This window comes from Hippoglossus hippoglossus, chromosome 24 (assembly GCF_009819705.1).
Source record: "Hippoglossus hippoglossus isolate fHipHip1 chromosome 24, fHipHip1.pri, whole genome shotgun sequence".
Taxonomy (NCBI): Eukaryota; Metazoa; Chordata; class Actinopteri; order Pleuronectiformes; family Pleuronectidae; genus Hippoglossus; species Hippoglossus hippoglossus.
The window spans coordinates 18394793-18418353 of record NC_047174.1 but is presented as its reverse complement, the minus strand read 5'-3'; the positions used below and the strand labels follow the sequence as shown (position 1 = coordinate 18418353).

Sequence of the window (23561 nt, the reverse complement as noted above, 5' to 3'; positions counted from 1 at the left end):
AGTCGCACATTCTCACCCTGTGACCTTCAATATGAATTCAAATATTCACATTCGACCAAGTGATTCCAAATTGTACAGTTCTTGAGAAGCAGTTATCTTTTGGATGCAGGTACCTGTGGATCCGTATGCAGCAGGTGAAGGAGCAGATAGCTGAGCTCTCCAGGAAACAGGCCTGTCGCCCTCATGAGCCTCAGTATGGTCGACTCTTCCAGGAGCTCCAGCACTACCTCTGCAGCATCGGCCAGACCTCCAGAATCGAGGACCTGCTGTCTCACCTGCTGAAGGCCCTGCAGGGCTCCTCCTCCAAATCCAGGTCATTTGTTCAGAGTCTGCTGAAGGAGGAGGCTGTGTGGCAGAACTCCCAGAAGCGCTTCTCCCAGAGGCTGCCCGAGGAATACCCCCTGTACCCTGACGTGGTCGGGCCAGTGCGGACTGGCATCCTCCAGCTCCGGCACGGCATGAGGCTGGTGGCCTCCCAGGTGGCTGCCTCGCTCACGCCTGTGCCAGGTCTGCACAAGCTGGTGTCCTGCCTGCTGGCCTTCCCCTCCCTGTCCGCCAGTCTTCCATCTTACCTGGCCCGGGCTGACTTCCTCTGCTCCAACACTTGTATGGATGTTCTGCGCTGCCTGGTGAAGCTCCTGCCCCAACAGGACGCTGAGCATGTGGTCCCCAAGTCCTCCACGCTGCTTCTGAATGCTCTGCTGCTCGTGCAGTGCCATACCCTGTCCACAGGAGAGTTCAGCTCCAAGGCACACAGCCTCTTCAGACACATCTGCCAGGTCAGAGCCTTAATTTTTGTGTCAAACATCTGTCTCCCCTATTTCTCACTGTGTGCAATGTAGTTATAATAAATGTTGTATGTTATCATTTTTATAGAATCAAAATAAGTTTATATTCTGCACGTTTTTTTAGTCAAACATTTGTTTTCCAAGCTGAAGGCATGCTGCTGTACTGACTGTAACATGATGCTTCTCAGGCTGTGGTGAACGAGTGGGACGACCAGGAGAGACAGAAGAGAGAGAGAGAGCAGCTGGAGGCCAGTCTGTACCGCAACCGCTCTCGACTGCACGGCTCAGGACTGACCGAGGAGGAGCAGGAGGAGAGGGACTTCAGACACCAGTTCCCACAGTTCAACAAGGTATTGACACAACTGCTCACACATGTCTTAATATGTGTGGAGATCAGCCACTGGCTGTTGCTGGCACAGAGGCCATATGTTATCAGGTTGTCCGTACGTCCGTCCGTATTGTCCGTCCCATTCTCGTGAGCATGATATCTCATGAATGCCTTGAGGGAATTTCTTCAAAATTGGTACAAATATTCACTTGGACTCAGGAAGAACTGATTACATTTTGCTGTTTTGAGGTCAAAAGGTCAAGGTCACATAACCTTGCGTTGTTTTGAATTGACTACCCATAGGGAACATCATTACATGTGGCACAAACATTCACTTGGACTCAAGGACGACCTAAATAGAATTTCATGGTCTAAGGTCAAGGTCACTGTGACCTCACAGAGCACATATCTTGCCTCGTGAAGTAATTCTTTCCCATTTGGCACAAGGATTCACCTGAACTTAGATTTCATTTTGGTAGCCAAGGGTCAAAGGTCAAGTTAAAGTGACCTCACAAAGAAGTATGTTTCACTTTATGATACAATGGCTCATCTGGGGTGGAAAGCCTGGGGCTTAACTCACAACGTGAGAGAAAAGTGAAGATCAAAACATGGAAGGATCACCAGTGTTTAGTTGACTGATTTCTTACATACAAGTCAGTTTAAATTGTGGCCTGATGACTGCATTCAAAGAAAGACAGGGGGTCGCCAACATCTTCATGATTAGTTCTCTGGGGAGTTCTTCTTATCTATGAATGTCTACATCACATTCATGGTAGACTGGTTAGCAGTCTAGATAATATAGGGCCAAAGAGCTGGAAGGAAAACTCAGAGATGGCAATCACTGACACACTGCCATTAGCTAATTTTACGTAAAGGAAATGGGATCATACTTCCTCTCAGCTCATTCTTTGTGTCCATGCTCTTAATCAGGATTTTGCAGACATCATATCCCAGCCAACCCTGGAGGGCCCAGCAGACTCTGAGATTGAGGAAGAGGAGGAGAGAGCCCAGGAGGAGTCAATTGAGAGCGGCTCCCTGTCTCTGGCTGCCATGAACCTGGTGGTCCAGGTCCACCAGCAGCTGTGTCTGGGATACGCCCGATCTCTGTGGTATCAGAGCACAGTAACAGCCAATCACAGCAAAGAATCCATCAAAGTTCTGGTATCCTCCTACCAGATCGCCGCCCCTGTGATGTCCCGCTTCTATCATCTGATGGGTCAGTATCTTTTGTCTGCTAGCAGTACAGCAGAAATGCAGTGATGTAAATGGAAACTGGTTCACGGCTTCCCCTGGTTCCCCCTCAGATGCTGAACTGGACCAGCAGTTGACAGGAAGTGAGCTGCTGCTCTCTGCCCTCCTCCAGAACACGGTGCAGGGCTCAGGGGGTCCCGATGGTCTGTGTGTCGCCTCAGATGGACCCTATGACTTTTATCAGCAGCCCAACATGAGCGAGGCCTGTCACGGTCTCCCTGTTCTGGAGCAGCTGAGTGTGGCAGTGAAGCAGAGACTGGAAGACTGGCCGGACCACCCCGCACTCGTACAGGTCAGTTCGGTTTTTACATCGAGGCTTACAGCGAGTGAGCAAAAAGGGATTCAATATCTCAAACCAAGGAATGTAACAGGAAGCAAGACCTCTTGATGTGCATGTGTTGGTATATTCATTTCTAATATGTCTGGGTGTTCAGAGGAGATTTTGTAAGAGATAGCAGCTGCAGAAGAAACAGTTTGCCAAAAAAAGTTTGATTGGCATTTGATCTGGAGTAATTTGCACTCATCTCCTTTAGTAAATGCTGCAGTGTCTCTAGAATCAGTAGAAGGTCAAACAGAACATAATTCACTGGTGGGAAAAACTGTATTAGTGTCCACATCTACTAACTGACCGATTTAACTTAACTTTACATAGAGATCCACGGGATTAATAGTTACACAGTAAAAGTTACTAAGTGCTAGAATTGACCATTTCTGTGGCCTGTAGGTAACCTTGTGCTTTACATACAGCTGTTATTGTCATACAGAGTCTTCCGATGAGTTATTCAACTTTGGGCTATAAAATGTAACCCTGTGTTGGTGTGTGTTGTTTTTCAGCTGATTGTGGTGGTGGAGAGGATCATGACTTTCAGTCTGGCCAGTCCACTCGCCAAATTCCTTAACGGCCTGGAGATTCTGCTCAATAAAGCACAGGTGAGCTCAGTTCGCAAGGTGCCTCACAGGATATGCATTTTTAACTATAATGTAGTTTAGAGTTGCAGGAAATGTTGATACATTTGGATAATAACGATGACAATGACAATTTTAATAGCCAACATGTAGAAAACAAAAAATCTGCTTGTTACAGTTGCTGAAATGTTAGTTTGTTGTTCAGAGGCGAGCTCTGTGCTTCTTGTCGTCACCTCTGTTCTCTGCTGCTGTCCTCAGGACTGGGAGAATAACGCCAGCCGCACAGTCTCTCTGCGGAAAGAACTGGAACCAGTCACCCAGCTCATTATCCAGTGGCGCAAACTGGAGCTCAAGTGAGTCACAGAAGGATTCAATCTAGACAGTTTTCTATGTTATTGTTTGAGGTACTTAGTGTAGAGAGAGATTCAAACTCCTTGTTTATAATGGAAATGTGTCCTGTCACTTTTGTCTGGTAGTTGTTGGTCGAGCAGTCTGGACAACGCAATGAAGCGGCACAATGAGAAATCAACCAAGCACTGGTTCTCTATATACCAGCTGGTAGAGAGGTATCTGGAGGAGCAGAAGAACGAGGCTAATACAGGTACTTCCTTTATTTCTACAAACATTTGGTTTTAACATAGTTGATTTATCAATTAACTTTTTTCCACATGACTTGCATTAATTCGTGAATTTGTTCAGAACACAACCAACCCTGCCTCTTGTCTCACTCTCCTCTCAGGTGAGGAGGTGGAGCGCCTCTCCCTGTCCTCGATGTCCTCCACTCTCCAGGCCTTCATGGAGGGCTCCACCCTGGGACAGTTCCACACCCGCCTGACCATGCTGCTCAGCTTCCACTGCCACCTCCTTCTGGTCCCCAACCAGCCTGGACAAGGTCAGCCATCACTACTCTGTCCTACACGAGGCCTAAAACATACATGTCCGACCTAATACAGTATTCATATGTCCCACATATGAGTTATCAATCACCATGACCAATCCTCCCCTCTACATGGACTGTGAAACAAAAACTTAAGTATCTTTAGATTAGCTTACTGCATCATGACAGGCACCCTCATCTTTAATTATAGTGGATACCAAGTGCATATGTCATCATTTTATGATATTTTTAAATTATCAACTCAAAATATAAATGAAAAAAATATATAAATAAATCAGAGAGTAACAGTCCTGCTCAGAGTCGTTGTTGAATTTACTCATATATAGTGACTGGGGCTGTTAATCACCTCAACTGCAGAATGTAACACATCTTCACTTGAAGGAGGTTTGTATAAGAGTAAGGATTTGATGAGTGTAATTCGTCATTTTTTAGTATAAAGCTTTATTTTGATCCGCTCCTTTTTCCCTGTTTTGGATTATGCTGTTATTACAAACTCATCACTTCCTCTAACCCTTTCAAATTAAAAGGTCTCTGGACTTTCACTAGATAACAACCTTTCATTTCTTAACAGAGCTTTTGTTGTGAAATATTAGTAGATATGCCTTATGCAATGGTTATCTTATGGTTTTCTGGGGCCGGCCTTTATTTGTTCATTTGGTCATTATTCAAGACCAACCTTTTAATCGACTGCTGGTTTTTGTTTGAGGAAATGTGGTAAATCCAGTTATGAAAACTAGGTCAGTAATTTGTCACTAGATAAATCTTGATTGGTCACATTTATTGATCCATTGACCAGACAGGGTCATCCCTAGGAGCTTCACCACCAGGTCCACATGTTGTGCATCATGCTGTCAGATGTCACTGAATAATGTGGTGGAAGTTACTTTTTCATCACTGAAGTTATTGTTTCAAAATGCCTTTGACTTTGACTTGACCTTCAGATCCAGGTCAAAACAAGATAATATCTGCTATCTGTTGCTTTTTAGCTGAGAGAGAGAGAGACTCCACTCTTCAAGAGAGATGACGTGTTAACTGCTTCCTGTTTACAGAGTCTTTGTCCAGTCTGATGTGGAACCTGCATAAATACTACAGTCAGTTCTCTGACTGCATCCAGACCAAAGTCAGTCAACTCAGGCAGCCCATCGAGAAGGAGCTCAAGGTAAATAAGTGTTTATTAGTGTCCTTGTTCATTGCATACTGGTCCTTTGAAACCTTGTCCCTGCATGTAAGATTAATGCCTTTTTGAATATATCTTTGAATATGCGGAGCATGGATATTAAGAAGTTCCACTGTTGTTGTTGCTTTCAGGACTTTGTCAAGATCTCCAAGTGGAACGATGTCAGCTTCTGGTCCATCAAAGTGTCAGTGGAGAAGACACACCGGTAAGATATAATCTGGATTTGACCCTGTTGAAGAGCCCAGTCTCCCACATTCCCCAAGCTTAAGTGTCTTTGGACAAGTTACTGAACTCCAAATTATATGATAGAGAAATTGCTGCACATTGTTCGGTGAACGGGTGAATGGCAAAACTGTAATGTTAAGTGCTTTGAGTGGTTGATAGAACTGGAAAAGACCTTCAGACACCTACTACTCAAAATTCACTTCAGCTGACCTCATGGGGGCGCTACAACAGATTTTCGTCAATAACTACATGAGATTTTTGCCTCGATTCTGTGGATTCTTATCTTTCTTATCTTCACCAAATTTCTTACATGAAAAATCTGCATGAAGCTGCACAAAATTCATTCTATTTAGATTTATTTTAGATATAGGATTTATTTAAAAATCTGCCATCAAGGTCAGATTTAAATATACTTTCATAAATCAATATTGGTTCAAGGTTTTATGAACATATTTAGTCTTTGGATCCTCTTTGGAACATACCATCTCTAGTAGGCTGGAACTTAAATCATTAAAAAATATATATCCTTTAACTGACAGCACATTATTTTCTAAATAATAATATGACAGTCTAAGATCAGGTCAGTCAACAACCAACAGTCTGCTTTTTATCAGCAAAACTGACATTTTGTTGACTATTTAAACTTCCACTACATCAATTCTCATTGGCCTCTTTTGTATTTAATGTTAACTTCCCAGTCTAGTTATAAGTGTAGGGATAAAGGTAATAATGTCCCAGGTTGCATCCCATAGTTAAACTTGCACTGTAAGTCTCTTTTCTCTCCATCACTTGACTTCCACTGCTTTTGACACCTCAAGTTAAAGGTGTAAGAGGCGTCTTAAATAATTCATCCTTCCCCAAACTCACCATGTTGTACAGATCACCAGCACAATAAGTCATAATGGTTCAGTTTTAATGAATTTCATTTCTTTTTTCTGATGTGTTGACTTTGTGTCAGACAATCCACTTGGACTTTACCACCACAGGCTGTTACATTCTGCTCATATCGTTTCCCTCAGGACTCTCTTCAAGTTTGTCAAGAAGTTCGAGGCGGCTCTGAGTGGTCCAAGTGTTCCTGCTCTGGTGGAACAGGGAACCAGCGCAAGCTTAGACAGTGTAGACACCAACCCTGAGCAAACACCCATCCATCGAGTTCACAAGGCTCTGAAGAGCACTCTGCCTGGGAAGGGCAGAGATCTGCAGGTACGAGTCTCAACAGGACACAGAGCTATTTATCTCACCATCACAAATGAATAATCCATTAATTTTATTTCATATTATTTTGTTTTGAATCATTTGAATCTGAATAATGAATAAACAACCAGAGATAAACTGTGTATTTCAGGATGAGGAGCCGGAGGAAGGGGTTGAAGCTTCATCTCTACAGGGACGTCTGCCTGTTCTCACCAGGAAGATGAAGAAAATATGTAACCAGCATGTGAAGAAAAACCCAGTACCTGAACTGGCTGAAGACCTGGACTACTTCACAGGTAGAAATATCACTCCTAGATAGTATAGAGTGTATAAGGACGGAAATGTGTTCAAGATAATTGGAAATAATTGTGGACATGCCTGTGATTGATTACAAAGCTGTTCCACATGGTGCTCTCACTGGATTTGTTGGTACAAGGTGTTAGAGTCCAGCACAGGTCCATATTTGCCACCCTGCAAAACTCCGTACAGAACCTGACCCGTTACCCACTATTATCTCCAAGTCAAATCCAGACCTGCCCCGACCTGCTAACATGTGACCCGCGACCTGACCCGTCACCCATAACTAAACCATTGATTAAACACATATCTTAAATACACAGCCACTCACATCAAATGGGTGATGTCCTTCCTGTCCTCCCGTTTTGGTTGTTGATTTGTTAATCTGTGAATTGTCGCACCACCTGTGCTCCTGCAGCTCTCAATGTGTTTCCTCAGCGACAACGTACCGAGCTCGCGACAATAAAAACTAATAAACTGTGTCACTTTCTACAAGCAGCAAAGCCGCTGAGAACATATTCACCACTGGCTAATAATGTGTTTATATGATGTATGTAATAATATGATCCATTTGATGAACTTGCTAATTCCCGGTCAGTAGTGACAGTTATTTGTCAAAGGTAAAGTGGTCAAAAGTGGTTTTGTACGATTTTACAATAAAATCAATCCTTGCAGCTGACTAGGTTTTATATAAGCTGATTTAGATGTTAAAAATGCTGCACAATTACCTTTTTAATTTTTGATTACTCCACCTGCTGCCTGCCCGTGTTTATTTAGTTTTTAACAACGTCCATATGCATGAAATTATAGGAATATATTTTTTTTTTACACAGTACACAATATCTTTTGCACAACCCATGGGTACCCGACTCAGTGCAGGACTCTAGTACAAGGGGCCACAAGGAGGGTTTTAAACTTTCAGACTTCTTATCTTTTTTCCAGGCGAGGTCATCAGCAACCTGCGAGACTTGCAAAGCCTCACCATCAACATGTCGGCAGAGAAGGAGAAACAGAAGTCTGAGGTCAAGCACATCCTTCAACAGAAGCAGAGAGCTCTGTCTGACCTGTTCAAGATGCTCGCAGATATCGGTGAGTTTCCCTTTTCTGACTCCGACATGTCACATAATATTCTGACTCAAAAGAAACAACAAAAAATGCAACCGTTCTGTCTGTGCCCTTTGAACCCAGGTCTCTCGTACCGTAAAGGCCTGGTATGGAACAGGACAGCTGACCCAGAGAAATTGCTCTGTATGCAGCCGCTGGAGATGAGCACTGCTCTTTCTGCTGCCAGCAACCAGGAGCAGGCTGAGAACACGTAAATAGATCCTGTTCACACTCACACCGAGCACCAACAGCTGAATGAGACAGTTTTTCTTTTGCTGAATCTCTGCCAAATGATGCAATTTTCCGTTGAGTCTGCCTGCTGTGTTGTATGTTGGAATAATAATATGTGTGGGCAGGCGACTCAGGAGTTAGAGCGGGTCGTCCACTAACCAGAACTGTCAGTGGTTCAATCCCCAGTCGATCCTCCTATCTGGCTTACGAAGTGTGCAAGATACTGAATTCAAAATGGCCCTGGGCTCTGCCGACAGTGTGTGAATGGCGTGTAGTAGAGAAAGTACTGTGTATAGAAGTGCTGTATGACATCCTGACTTTATCACTTGTGCAACTATTATTTATTACACTATATGTTCTATAGCATTTATCACCATCCCACAACTGTGTCCCAAACAGTGACCTGCTTCATTCATGGTTAAGCAAAAGTACTTAAGTTTATTGTTGCCTGTAATCAGCACACTCTTATTTACATCGTTACCTACAATAGATTTGTAGAAAATAATGCATAGGTTTTGTAGCAGAGGAGAAGAGGGAAACCTGTAGCTTTCATTGGGGGGGCAAATTCTCTTTTGCAGGGTTTTACTGCTAAAGCCTTGGAATGTTATGTTGGTTACATGTATGTTAATTCATTTTAGCACATTTCAGATAATTAGTTGCTGTGTAAGTGACCTTAGTAAGTCAGTTTTGGTTCTCTAATTGTGCTACTGTTAAACTTTACAATTTACCACTATCCCATGATGTGGCTGCAGTGGCTGCTGTCCAGCAAAATCTATGAAGTCTCACCTCAAGTTTTCGAGGGACAATTTATTAAATACATTTTTATTATGAATTCTAGCTTTAATTCTATATAAGTAGTGGACAACTCTATATACCGTGTACTCCCTCCAAACCATTTTCCTTCTTGATGTTGCAGGTTGTTCACAGAGCTGTTGGCAGCGTGGGATGGATGTCAGAAGTACTTCTACCGTTCATGGGCCAGGAAAACGGTCATGCTGACTGCTCTTCAGCAACCGGCGAAGGTAACACACAGATTACTCTTTGTATGATGATCCACAATTTAGAACAAAAAAAACTTAACCTACCAAACAATTCTGTTAACATCCAATACTGTTGTATGCTTTAAAACCCGGGAGCTGGTTTAAACAGTGAACAGAGAGAAGTTGTACATACATTTTTCAGATACAGAGGAATAAAAAAAAAAAAAACTGACAATTCTTACATTCTTTTGTCAGAATACCAGGTTTTAAATTTGTAGTTTAGGATAATTAAGAGTAACTTCAATTGTAGTTTGATCTTGATACACACTGAGGTTTTATTTACTACATCGGTTGCCGCCTAAGAGATTTTACGTGTATTTAAACTTTAGAAAGTCAACTGAGAAGAAAACCACTGTTTGTGTGTTGTGTGTATTTATCCTGAAGTGTGTGTTATTGTTTGGTTGTAGGAGCTGGGTCTGGGAAACATCGAGCGCTGCAGAGGCTTCACCTCTCACATGTTCAAGCTGCTCCTCCGACAGAGGCGACGTCTGGCCACACTCACAGAGCAGTGGGTCCATCTCAGGTCAGTGTGCGGCCACGGGACCAGATTTCCAAAATTACTTTTTTTATAATAATGCGGGTGTCACACTGGAGGAATACTGTTTTCATTTACTGCTGTAATTAGTTTGTTTAATTATTTATTTATTTATTTGTTCAACTGAGCACTAAGATCATTTTCATGTTGTTTTTTTTTTAGGATTTTATGTAAACTAGTATTACTTGGAAAAACCCATAATTGGCAATCAGACAAATATTTTCAAAATTGAACAAAAAAATTGGCATAAAGAGAAGTTTGAAGGAAGTTCCTCAAAACAAAATAAATTTATAAAAAAGTTCCAGTACAAGAGAATGAAATTTGGTTTTCTGTTAGTACATTTCATTTTTGGTTTTGGTGGGGTTTTTCTTATGAAACACATGCGTATTATTAAATGTTATTATAATAATCTATGATCTAGATTAAGTTGGAATGTGTTTTTTTATTACTGGAATATGACCTATTGTCTTTTTCCATCCTACCACCTCCAGGAGGCTAACTAACAGTATACAGGACATCAAGACCCACCTCCAGAGCCACAGTGAGGACCCAGGCTGTAGCATCCCGCCCCAGGCCTCTCTCCAGGGCTGGGTCAGCAGAGGCCAGGCGCTGGCTGCTCAGTGCACCACGCTCCTGCAGCAGCTGGCCTGGCTGCTACAGTGCTGCCCTGAGGACCTTCCGCAGGAAGAGGAGACGAGCAGCTGCAGGCAGCACACCCTGAGGTGCCCGTCCCCGCTGGCTGTACACCGCCAGCCTCCCGGCTGTCTGATGAGGAGGGGAGATGCCACGTGGTGCCAGCTACACCAGCGCGTGACTGCTATGTTGAAGCAGAGTGAGAGCCTGAAGGTGGAGCTGGACACTGTGGCCAAACAGAACTCTGAGAGAGTACTCCACACATGGTAAAGCACAGTCGCACAAGTTTTTTAAAATTTTTTATCTAATGTACAGTCCTGATAACACTGCTATTTTTCCACAGGGACCACTTTGTAATGTGCTGTTCAAGCTTCGACCAGCTGGGGGCTGTAGCGGCTGAGATGCCCAGTGTGGAGCAGCTCTTCATCCCGGCCACGTGCGTCGGGAGCGCAGAGAGTCTGCCGGCCATCACCCAGAGCCTGCAGTATGTCAGAGCCCAGGTGGAGGCTACCATCACGGAGTTCACCACCTGGAAGACTCAGCTGCTCTCCCTGGGACACCAGCACCCAGGTAAGTTCACTGACCAGTCTCCCTGATGCTGTCATTCCTTCAGGGTTCACTGACAGACACACACTCACTTTCCTCCTCCCCTTGTTTGACAGATCTCCAGTCTGCCTTCAGTACTGAGTACTCTGCTGAGCTGGAGACAAACATCAACATGGTGCTGTGCGCTGTCCAGACACTTGTGAAGAGGAGGGAGAAAGAGCAACAGAAAGAGCCACAGAAAGAGCAGCTTGGAGACGACAAGAGAGGTGAGGATGATGCAGAGGGTTCAAGCAATACTGTCTGCACAGCTACTGGATGGAATATTCAAAATCACATGCAAATGCAAAGTCAAAATCCCAATAAACGTAACTATTGAAGATTAAAGAAAAATGGATTCTCTCCGCTGCAATATACCCTTTTACTTTATAACAGTAGGTATGTCAGTTTAGTAGAATGTCTTCTTTTGAACTCCAGAGCTGAATGGACTCATCTCAGCAGCAATTAGACCAAAGTTTCAGCCTGATGTAAATAGATAGAAATATTCAGAGCTCTTTTTTGGACATTTTATTGTTTTGTAGATTTAATTTTGAATTGTAATATATTATTATTATTAGAGGTGTGAAGATTATGGGAGGCTACTACAGTTGAGGTAATTAATGGAAAACTTCAATAACAATTTGCACAATTACTATGTATTCACAGCTGTTTTCATCCACAGTATCACTTACAGATGTTTACGTTTCAGATCATCTTGGTAAACTCTTGAAACAGTTGTGTGTGAACAATTAAGGACACAGCAATTTGATTAAGAGATGCTAATAGTCAATAAGAAAACATGCACCATCAGCAAAGGGAAACCACTTCTGAAAACCTTTCTTTGAAGCTGTCTTGATCATGTTTTTAAAGGGCACTGACAGCAGTTATGCTTGTCCTTAACTATCCAATGTTATTAGATGTTTCAGAGGGAGCTGAAAAGCAGGAGGAGGAAGAGCCTATGGAGGACCTGCTGAAGCCCGGCCACCTGGCCCGTCTCATGGAGGAGGAGCTGGAAGCAGAGGTGGAGACTCTGTGTGTGGGAGACGTTAACGTCAGACTGGAGAAGCTGCTCGGCACGCTGAGAACACACAGAGACGCCTGTCAACCACCACAGCTCCAGGTATAAACAGCTGCACATAGAATATATGGAAAACAACTTATCTGTAACACTGTAGTGACATTGTATTCATCCGATTAATTTTAAAGGGCCAAAGACTAGAAGATTTACTCATTTGTAGCATAAAATCACAATAATAATGTATTTTCGAGACTGATAATGTTGACAATTAACACCCAACCTCTCAAGGTATAGTTTACATTATGAGTAATATCAGTATCCGTGTTGCTCTGTTTTTTAATGTGTCTCTTGTCGCCATTGTGTGTTTTCAGGAGGTGAACAGGGCGTGCAGCATGTTGGTGCGTCTGGAGCCTCTGCTGGGGATTTACTCCGACCTGGTGCGATACTACCTGGCCGTGTCCCTGGGAGCACACAGGAGCACGGGCAAACTGCTGACTGTACTGGCCAGCATCTTCACCGAGCTCGCCCAGAAGGTACTGACACAACAAACGTTTCTCCTTTTCACTGTAAAATTGTTCTTAAATACGTTATGCAGGCATTATTAAGTGATTAAGTTCAACTGAAAGCAGTGATTAAATGATTGTTCTGTCGTCCTCAGGGTTTCTGCCTACCCCAGGAGCTGATGGCCGGTGGAGATGGAGAAGGTGCCACAGAGTTCCACGACTACGAGGGTGGTGGTATAGGAGAGGGAGAGGGCACCAAAGACGTCAGTGACAAGATTGAGAATGAAGATCAGGTAATGAAAGGAATCTTTACAAATAAATTGATCTCACCCCTAACTAGCTTTATTCTGGAGCTCTCAGTTGCTGTGGTTGTACCAAACAATGAGATTTGAATGAACTCCCCTGGCTGTGAAACAAATGTGACAAATTATAGTTTTCAAAGAGAAAATACCAAGCAGCCTTTTTTTGTTTTACACAGTCAAAATATTTTGTGAAACTACTTCAGTGCAGATTGTCCCAACAACCTGTGGACATGCAGAAAATATCCAGTTTCCAGTGGTATAAAACTGCCAGTAAGAGGTTTTTCTGTGCATCTGCAATCAAATCAACAAAATATGGAACATAACAAAGACATGAAGTTACCATAACAAAATCCTGTAATTAAGAGAGTGGAAATCCAGTAAAATAAAGTAACTGTATAAGTCACGTTACTGCTGAATCTCTAAAGAGGATTTTTAGTTTTAGTCAACATTTCTCCTCTTCTTCCTCCAGGTGGAGGACACCTTTCAGGAGGGCCAGGAGAAGGAAGAACAACAGGATAAAGAGAAAATCAAGGCCGAAGACAACGCTATTGAAATGTCAGAGGACTTCGATGGCCAGATGCATGATGGGGATGAGAACGAACCAGGTGATGTGACCCACCAAATTTTGCTTTTGTTCCATTTCTTGGTTTTGTCTCTTGCTTTCTAGTCCCTATTGCTGGCTACTGGGAAACTGGAGTAAAAAAATCTCAGTCCTGATTTGTTCACACAGACTTCAGTGGGTTCCTCAAACCCAGGTCATGTGACCTGACACTACCACACCCACTGCAGATTAAATGCAGCATCTATGGCAGTCTGTGTTAATTAGCTCTCAGCTAATTAAGTTTGTGTTGAAGTAGCACGTAGAATCGAAGGAAGGGCTTCTCTTAGATTTCTCACGTCCTTCATGCTGTTTTAAAACTGGTCAGTAATGTACTCGGATGCAGGCACAACTTTCTTGTTGCCGTGTAAGATCATAAGGCTAGGAAGGCTTCTTTTTTATAAAGATCGCCTGAAATTACCTCCTTTTATCATCTCATGCTGGTGACCTACGACAAAAAACATTTCAGAAAGTACAAACGCCTCTTCCAAGATAACTGCTCATAAGATCCTTCTTCCATTCATCAATCTCAGGTGAAGATGAAGAATCGGATAAAGAGGACCAGGAGGAGCTGGACAAAAAGATGGGGAACCTGGGTGAAGGCCAGACTGACACTCTGGATGAGAGGATGTGGGGAGATGATGAGGATGATGAGGAGGAGGAGGAGGAAGAGGGAAGTGACATGGAGGAAGAGTCTGGCCAGGGCATGGACCAGGTAAAGGACACTACATTATCATCATGGTTCTAAAGAAAATATAAAACAATATTTAACATGCATCGTTAATGTCTCCACTAAGTATTGCATTGGCTGTTTTTCACATTAATCAATATTAAAAACCAGTGAGGTGTTGTTGGTGTGGCCTAATTTCCTGTCAACACTGGATTCTGTGTCAGGGTGAATCCGAGCTGGTTGCCAAAGATGACAACTTGGACGCTGAAGAGCCAAACAAAGACAAGAAAAACCAGGATAAAGATGAACAGACGGTTGAGGAGGAGAAAGAAAAGATCCACGAGCAAGGAGATGAGGTAATATACATTAAGAACTGGAAAAGTTTAGAAGTACTCCTCCCTTCATACGCTGATCTCCTCTTACTTCTGTGGTTGTGCTGTGTCTGATCTGTGCTGTTGCTGTTTCTCAGAGGGAGTTTGATGAGAATGAAGTGGATCCGTACCACGGTCAGCAGGACAAGAGGCCTGAGGCTGAGGCCATGGATCTGCCCGAGGATCTCAATCTGGACCAGGATGAAGAGCCTGGAGACGATGGAGAGGGCGAGGGTGACGGTGAGACCTGCTGCTGAACTTAGAGCTGCTGCTTTTTTACTAAATGAACACGCAGCTGAACCAGGACAGTGATTTCAGAGGCAGTTGCGTGAAGGGAATGAAGCTGATAGACAAACGAGCCTTTTATATTTTAACAAAATGGTCTCCGGGAGTATTCAGACCTTTCGCACACTTAACTGTGTGGTAGATTCGAGCGGGAAAAAAATCCCTGTAATGAAAGATAGAATATGTTAAACAATAAAAGCTAAGAAATTATAATATTCTTTTTGGTTAAAATACAGTTAAAATACATTCAGTTTAATGTCATCTACAGGAAGTCATAGAAAAGCACCAAAGCTGTTGTAGAAACACATAACTTTGAGAAGTTGTTGTGTTAAAAACTAAATATTTTTGAGATATAAAGTCATCTTGTGGTAATTATACATCCACAGAACGTGCAACAGTATCTGTGAAATACATTACTATACCTTTTAGCCTCTGAAACATGTTTTCCCTCTTCAGAAGAGAATCCCTTAGACATCGATGAAAAACCCATGGACCTGGATGAGAAGGATGGAGAGAAAGATGGAGGAGAGAATGAAGGAGCAGAGGAGATGCAGGAGGAACAGACAGACCTACCAGGAGAGGAGAAGGAGAAGGAGCAAGAGCCCAAGACTGAAGAGGAGGCGGGAGAAGGGGAGAAAACAGAAGGTGACGAGGAGTCTGCTGCGCAAGATGAAGAGGAGGAGGAGAAGGAGAAGAGTGGACAAGAGGCAGGAAGAGATGAAGATCAGACTGTTCGAGACGACAAAGGAAACAAACCACAAGTGTGTATTTAAAGGAGCTTCTGCAACTTCTCTCTAAACAAATACTTTTGTTCTCCGTTTCACTCTAATGATTTGTCATGCGTGCAGGATGAAGAAGAGGAGGGTGGGGATGAGGAGCAGCCAGAGTCAGCAGAGAGGAAGGAGCATGACAGAGACGGTCAGACTGGAGAGGAGAATGTCCAGAGCGAAACAGCTGTGGAGCTGGGAGGAGAGGCGTCAGAGAAAGACCAAGCTAAAGAGGTACACTTCACTCTCACTCTGAACTGCATCAAGAGCTTCACCTGTCTGAGGCGTGTTACTCTAGAAAACCCAAACCAGTGAAACAAGGCAAACTGTGGGACACGGTATAAGACCTGAAGAGGTTTCTCATTGAGAAGAATGTAAGAATACTTTAATCTTCAGATTGTTCAGATATGGTTTCAGCAATGGGTACAGAGTGGTCTTCAAATATCCCCATGTCACAGACTGCTCTGATAAAGAAATGAAACAATGGACTTAGATTTAAAGACATGTTCAAAGACGCATGCAAGATAAAAGACGGCAAACATCCAGTATCCACATTAAAAGGAGAATCCTTGAAAGATTGTAAATTAAGGTAAAAAACTTGAATAAATATATTAAGAATTTAACATTGCATTAGTTAATAGGCTTAGAGCCACTGATTGTGTCTCTATCATCTCGCAGCCATTGATCAAGTCTCTCTCTTTTGAATTGTTGCATGTGAGCTTCTGTCCTTATTGTAGCTCTCATCTTATTTTGTGTTGTATCCTTGACTTTGAATGAATTCAGCCTGGAAAATCATTGAAAAGTCTTAAAGGGTAAGTTCACTGAAAAATGAAATTATTATTAAATAAATTATCATCATCTACTCACCACTATGCCGATGCAGGGGTGGGTGAAGTGTTAGAATCCCCAAAACACTTCTGGAGTCTCAGAAGTAAACTTTGTAGCAGCAGAATCCGATACAATTGAAGTCAATGGCGACCTATCTTCAAACGTAATAAAACATCTGACTAATAAGATCCGTCTGTGCAGTTAAACAGAAAAAGATCAGAGGAGACGTTTCTCCTCATGTCCTGAAGCTTTGCAGTCAGTGGTAAACAACAGTGGCTAATGAAAAACTGCAGATATCCTTATCTAAAATGTTTGTTGCTTATGTATGCATGATATCAGAGTAAGTTGGGATCGTGTCAGAAATAATTTATACACGGCCATGAGTTGAGCGGCTACTACCACTGATCGACTCAGCACAGACCAGTTCAGTGGAGCCAGGTCTGGATCAATTCCTCATCCACTGTCAAGTTGTCCCTTGACAAACGATTGAATCTAAAATATAAAAAAATGTTCTGTCTTCTCTAGGAGCATGGGAGCGGGGCAGCTGATGCCAGCCAAGCAGATGGTCACCAGTCAAAGCTGACGGCTAGAATGGCTTCACAGACACAGACTCAGAGCAAGACTCAGGTACGACTCACAGGCATCATGCTCCATTTCTACCTGCCTTTTGTTTTTCAATCCGTCTCATCTCAGCTTCCTTGTTATTCTACTGCTCCAGAGCTTCAAGAGAAAGCCTGGTCATGCAGACAACGAGCGATCGACAGGCGACTACAACGAACAAATAAACAAGCGCCTGCGTACAGTGGAGAGCAGCAAGGACAGAAGTGCAGACAACAGGCAGAGCGACGCCCAGCAGGATTCTGAGCTGTACGAGCACATCAAACAGGGAGAGACGGCCTACGACACTCAGACATACGGTCAGTGATCACACAAACACACAAACAGCCCATGAGAACCTCAGATCAGGTTTTTTAGGCGGATGAATGACTGTTGTGTTTCCAGATGTGGCGAGTGCAGACCAGCAGAAAACAGCAGGGCCTCAGCAGGACCAGGATCAGAAAGATGAGGATGTTGCCATGGAAACAGAGAACCAGGAAGAGGACCTCCAGGCCGCTGATGTCAAGGAGCTGAAGCCTGAGCAGCTGGATTCAACCAAGGCCTCTCAGAAAGGTGTCAGCATATCTTCTTCTCCTGCTTCAGCAACTCATTGTGTTTATGTTGGTTATGATTTTTCTTTTTTAAAGAAAGCTGAACATCATCTCACTTCTTCCTCCTTCTGTTCCATGTGCAGGTGTAGACAGTGGGGAGATGGACGTGCAGAGGCAGGGAGAGGAGGAGGAGGACCAGGAGAGATGGAAGGACCGACAGCGTCTCGCAGAAGATAAGCGAGCAGAGAGAAGCACAGAATCCACAATTCACACTGTTCCTGAGCTGCTGATGGACACCATGGAGGTAAACAACTGCTGTAACACAGACACTCAGCTTTGTTCTTCTTCCTCTTCCTACACAAACATTCTCAGGGCTTTCGTTTCGCCGTGGGCCAAAAAACAAAGAGAATTTATTATCAAAGCCGTGTCTCTGTGTTTGTGTTTGCAGAAAGCAGAGAGAGACCCAGAGGAGATGAGGAGGGAGATGGAGCTGCAGCTGGAGGCCTGGCACAAACTGGCTCCAGGAGCTCAGGAGGAGGTGAGGCTGCAACAGGAGGTTTCATTTAAAGTTTCCTCTTCCACTCTTTGTAAATTGTGTAAATAGTTAACTGTATTTATGTAGCACTTTTCTAGTCTTGATGACCACTCAGAACTCTTCACAGTTTAGTTTTGCCATCCACACACATTCATACAGTTGTATCACACATCACTCACACACTGCTGGCACTGCCCTCAGGGGCAGTTTGGGCTTCAGTATCTCGCCCAGGAACACTTCAGCATGTGGGATAGGGAGACTTGAACGGACCACTAACCTTCTGGTCAGTGACCCGCTCTACCTCCTGAACTACAGACGCCATGTGTGACTAGATTATCAGTCGTCCAGATCATGGTTTATCTATCAGTACTTTATTTTCTTAAGGAGGTTTTGGCTTTTTTCTGCAATGTATCCACCGTTCTGAGTGCACAGTCTGTGGGCCTGACTGAATGGCCACGAGACATTTAAAGGGGTTTAAAGTTTCTGCTGACATGCACTTTTCAAACTAAAACAGTTTAAAACAGATTTTAAAACCCTACAATGTTTAGTGATTTTGCACCTTGTCACCCACTTGCATTTACATCCTTCTGTGCATATGTGATTCACAGAAAATGAGGAGCCACTCGTATGCACATTGCTCAATAGTCCCAGTGGTCCAAAACTCCACAGGCTACATTTAACATTTGTAGTGTTGTTTAATCTCCGGCTGTGTCTGAGATCTATTCTCTGCGATCTCAGTGGTTTACATTTACTAATATCAGGTTGTAACTCGTGGCTGACGTGTTCTTGTCTGTGTTTCAGGAGAGTGCAGCCGCTTCCATGTGGCATCAGTACCAGACTCTGACCTCCGCTCTGTCCCAGCAGCTGTGTGAGCAGCTCCGCCTCATCCTGGAGCCCACAAAGGCCGCCAAGCTCAAGTCAGTACAAACACAACACAAGATACTGTGCTGCAGGGTAAAGATGGCAAATTGATTTAGAACGTTTTAAGACCACTTCACTTTTGCTGACTTTATTATGTTGTATGCTAATTTTGATCAATCTACACTCAGTATCCATAAAGCTAAATGAAAACATAACAGTTTGTCATTATGGGATAAGGAGTAAAATTGTTGTCTCACCAGACCAGAGAATCTGTTTCCTCATGCTCTCAGATTCTTTTAAATCAATTAATGATTATAGCCCATATTCCCACATCCTCTGCCCTTAACACTTAACTGGAGTGAGGAAAAAGTACCCAAAACGTTCTTAGCTAAAAAAAAAAACACATAGTAGCCTGGTAAGCCTCTATGTTTAATCACTGGTGATGACCGTGGCGTTGCACTGTCGCTTCACAGAGGAGATTACCGCACAGGGAAGCGTCTGAACATGAGGAAGGTCATCCCCTACATCGCCAGTCAGTTCCGCAAAGACAAGATCTGGCTGAGGAGGACCAAGCCCAGTAAGAGAGAGTACCACGTCTGTCTGGCTGTGGATGACTCCTCCAGTATGGTGGACAACCACTCCAAACAGGTGAGAGAGCCCAGTCATGTAACCTTGTATACTATTTGTATAGCTCTTCCAGAAAGCTGTTATATAGATTAAAAATCAATTATTGATTATTAGAGCTGTATTCAAATGTGGTTTGTGTTGGTATAGGACAGGACAGGTCTGTTCACTCTCTGTACAGAAATATCTGTTTTATAGAATCATAATGAATATAAGTAATTGCAGTATATATATTATATATAAGTACGCACAGACTCGAGCTCAGTAAATATCTGACAAACGACTTTGTGTGTGTGTGTGTGTGTGTGTGTGTGTGTGTGTGTGTGTGTGTGTGTGTGTGTGTGTGTGTGTGTGTGTGTGTGTGTGTGTGTGTGTGTGTGTGTGTGTGTGTGTGTGTGTGTGTGTGTGTGTGTGTGTGTGTGTGTGTGTTGCAGCTGGCGTTTGAATCCCTGTCAGTGATCATCAACGCTCTCACTCTACTGGAGGTCGGACAGGTGTCTGTGTGCAGGTAAGGACCTTTCTTCTTTAATTGTTGTTTTGATCTATGTCTATTTGCACAGTGATGATAGAAAGTGATATAATGATGCAAGAGAAGAAAAACGTTATTAAATTAACAAACCCAGAAGCAACAAGAGGGAAACATGCACAGCTCGTGGTGAACTACATGTAATATTCTGTTGGTGTGTTCAGCTTTGGCGAGCAGGTGCAGCTGCTCCACCCCTTCCAGCAGCAGTTCAACGACGAGTCAGGGGCTCGGATCCTCCGACTGTGTCAGTTCCAGCAGAAGAAGACCAGAATAGCTCAGGTGGGGGGTCGACCATCCTCTGTTCTTTAAACATAATGACCGAGTCGTGTGCAGCAGGCTTACTGAATCAGAACGATCCATTAGAATCAACCTTTTACACCTTTAACAGCAAATCATGCTTTAATCCTGACGTCTGTAAGAAATACTACACCTGTTTTTTAAAAGCTTCATGATTCTTGCCTTAAAAAGACACCTCCTGTGTTTCCATGCCAAGAGACCCACCTCATATAATGTAGAAATGTTTGAAAAGCTTTTAAACAAGTTGACATTTCTGCCTTGTGCCTTTTTTAATATGATCGAATACATACTGCGAGTAAATGAGCTCCTCTCGTCAGACTCACTCTCTCATCCCTCTCTCTCCTCTGTAGTTTATGGAAACTTCCACCAAAATGTTTCTCGCAGCTCGGCAGCAGATTCCAGGATCTCTAAACTCAGGTAATGACTCGCGCTACGTGCTGACTGTACCTGCTCAGTCAACTGATGCTGTGTATTGTGGGACTTTTGAGGTGTATGTGTGTGTCATTGAAATGGCAAAGTTTAAGCAGCAATATCACATCTGTTTTCAAATCTTACTTTGCTGAGAAATAATCCCAACTATCAGTTTGCACCAAAACATTTTGATCAATAACAGCACATTTAAAGACCATTAAACCTCTCTTTTTGGTTGATAAACAGTTTTAATGGTTGTAAAAGCTTTTTAGTGTGTGACTGCTTGAAGTCTTTCTTCCTGCTGAACCTGTGTGAGTGAATAAAGTCAGATTGTGTCTGATGTCCATAAACCAACCTGTCATGTGACACAGAGGAGGTACCCGTACCAGAGACGGCTCCTCTGAGGGGAAAACGAGTAACTGCCACAGACCTGAAAACCTCAGAGGGAGCGTTTCCCTTCATGTCACTGTGATACAGGCAGAATTATGAATTATGAAGAAGCTCAACAAGCAGCAAAGCCTGTAAACACTGAACTACAATAAAAAGACTTGTACCGTCTTCTATTGAAAACATCCTGGAGACCAAAAAATACATCATAACACAATAAAATATTCATTCATGCATGTCACTTTGCTCAGTCCCACAATGCAACATTTCCCAGTATGCCACTAAAGTCAGTGCTAACATGTATTTTAGAATTTTTTTACATAAACGTGTCTTTTTAAAGATTCTCTTGATTTGAAATGTAAAAATTAGACTGGTCCTTTCATTGTATCCACTATTCAAAAGCCCATTTCGTGTATATATCAGGCGACATACAGTAGACATCACTGATATAAATAAGAATATAATCTGTTCTACTTCTGGTTTTGACTGCATATGTACTTTATCACATCACAGTTAGGAAAAAATGTCCTAATGCAAACTTCATTATCAGCACGAGTAGTTTCATTTACCTTTAATACCCTCGACCGCTCCCCTCTGACCTCTGACCTCCCTCCACAGACACGGCCCAGCTGCTGGTCATCGTTTCTGACGGCAGGGGGCTTTTCCTGGAGGGGAAGGACCGGGTGACGGCAGCAGTGCGAGCAGCTCGCAGCGCAAATGTGTTTGTCATCTTCGTGGTACTCGACAACCCCAACTCACGGGTGAGAAAAGCAGAATTTGGCTTCACTTGTATTTTACTTTACCGTACAGAAACTGTTACTAAGCAGCGTTTTTCTGTGCTGCGCTGCAGGACTCCATCCTCGACATCAAGGTCCCCATATTCAAAGGGCCGGGGGAGCTCCCAGAGATCCGCACCTACATGGAGGAGTTCCCCTTCCCCTTCTACGTCATCCTGCGAGACGTCAACGCCCTGCCAGAGACGCTGAGCGACGCTCTCAGGCAGTGGTTTGAACTCGTCACGGCAGCCGACCAATGAGAAGCTATCTTTCACACAAAGGGAGAAGTGTGCGGCGACCCACTGCACAATGCCACTCTGCTGCTAAGCTTCTCAGTCAGAACTGAAAATCAACAGAACAAAAAAAAAAAAAAAAACAGAAGACGGTTTTACCGCTGTACATGTGCCTTTATTTTCTTATTTTTACTGTAGATTTTAGTAGAGTTTAATAGCAACCTTTGCTGTTTTATCTTTGTTATCAGAAGAATTGTGTTTCTTTTGTAATGTAACGAGGATTGCTTTAACTTGCACGTCTCAGATGAAACGATAGAAGTAAAATTGTGATTTCATTGCGTGTGAACCACCTCAGTGAAGGGTCAGTAAATACCTCTGTCCACCTTGTACAATACCCCCAGACCATGTGTTTGTTTGTGTGGATGTGACAGTCAGTGCTGCAGAGATCATCCAATCATTCATGTGTGAACACGACAGACGTGCAGAGCTGTGCTTTGTGCAGAAGGACGTCACGACCTACAGTAGCATGTTGTCGTGGTCGTGACTGACGCTCGGAGGAACTCCTAAATGTGCCTTGGAGAGGAGAACAGTGTTGCATCTCCCTCCACAGCCGGACCAGCTGCTGGTTGAGGAGTCGGAGGCACGGCCACAGCTCTGTCACAGATTTTTTAGAAACTCCGATCTCATACACTTTGAAGCACAACGACGGCTCCGCAGATTCCAGTTTTGAGTGAATGCCCCAGGATTAACCAGTGTTTGTGGTTTGAAGACAACACATCTGCTGCGTCGATCTCAGCAACTGCTGAGCGACGGCTCATCACCATGTCTGTTAGGAGTAGATGAAATGTGCATTGAAATGTTTATCATCACCTCTGTGTTTCGTAGCGTACATGTAAGTGTCAGCAGACACTGGCCATATTTAAGAGCATCCATCTGTTAAATCATGACACGAATGATCCTGACAATAAACTGTTTAAAAAGCAGCTCTGTCTCTCTGTCTCTTATTATATTATTGCTCCAACAACAATAGACATTCTGACAGCAGCATGTTTCTCATGTAGATACAAGATGTTCTGTTGATAAACTAAAATTACACCTTAACTGTCTCATAAAGAGTAGCTGTAATGTAAGACAGGTCTTAATGTGCACAGTTACATTCAGTAACTTTACCATCAGCCCTGGAGCCTGGCAGGTTTAATGCAACTCCAGAAGAACACATTCCATTCAATATG

At 43.3% G+C, this 23561-nt stretch overlaps 1 protein-coding gene across 1 annotated transcript in view; it reads left to right on the top strand.

Moving 5' to 3' along the window:
• mdn1 (midasin AAA ATPase 1) overlaps positions 1-23312 on the top strand; it is a 58726-nt gene extending 35414 nt beyond the window's left edge. The window contains exons 63-102 of the mRNA XM_034579618.1: positions 110-779; positions 977-1138; positions 2047-2332; positions 2421-2659; positions 3202-3297; positions 3532-3626; positions 3750-3874; positions 4013-4165; positions 5221-5330; positions 5480-5553; positions 6593-6776; positions 6919-7063; positions 8007-8153; positions 8253-8379; positions 9316-9421; positions 9847-9962; positions 10466-10873; positions 10951-11177; positions 11270-11419; positions 12107-12309; positions 12579-12740; positions 12866-13003; positions 13482-13617; positions 14144-14325; positions 14505-14636; positions 14750-14891; positions 15393-15697; positions 15785-15937; positions 17057-17158; positions 17250-17448; positions 17534-17701; positions 17823-17983; positions 18128-18217; positions 19016-19131; positions 19549-19723; positions 20134-20207; positions 20390-20504; positions 20873-20939; positions 21939-22081; positions 22171-23312. Coding sequence (XP_034435509.1) covers positions 110-779; positions 977-1138; positions 2047-2332; positions 2421-2659; positions 3202-3297; positions 3532-3626; positions 3750-3874; positions 4013-4165; positions 5221-5330; positions 5480-5553; positions 6593-6776; positions 6919-7063; positions 8007-8153; positions 8253-8379; positions 9316-9421; positions 9847-9962; positions 10466-10873; positions 10951-11177; positions 11270-11419; positions 12107-12309; positions 12579-12740; positions 12866-13003; positions 13482-13617; positions 14144-14325; positions 14505-14636; positions 14750-14891; positions 15393-15697; positions 15785-15937; positions 17057-17158; positions 17250-17448; positions 17534-17701; positions 17823-17983; positions 18128-18217; positions 19016-19131; positions 19549-19723; positions 20134-20207; positions 20390-20504; positions 20873-20939; positions 21939-22081; positions 22171-22356 — 6769 coding nt within the window. The 3' untranslated portion in view covers positions 22357-23312. The remainder of the gene's footprint in view (positions 1-109; positions 780-976; positions 1139-2046; positions 2333-2420; positions 2660-3201; positions 3298-3531; positions 3627-3749; positions 3875-4012; positions 4166-5220; positions 5331-5479; positions 5554-6592; positions 6777-6918; positions 7064-8006; positions 8154-8252; positions 8380-9315; positions 9422-9846; positions 9963-10465; positions 10874-10950; positions 11178-11269; positions 11420-12106; positions 12310-12578; positions 12741-12865; positions 13004-13481; positions 13618-14143; positions 14326-14504; positions 14637-14749; positions 14892-15392; positions 15698-15784; positions 15938-17056; positions 17159-17249; positions 17449-17533; positions 17702-17822; positions 17984-18127; positions 18218-19015; positions 19132-19548; positions 19724-20133; positions 20208-20389; positions 20505-20872; positions 20940-21938; positions 22082-22170) is intronic.
• The last annotated feature ends 249 nt before the right edge of the window (positions 23313-23561 follow it).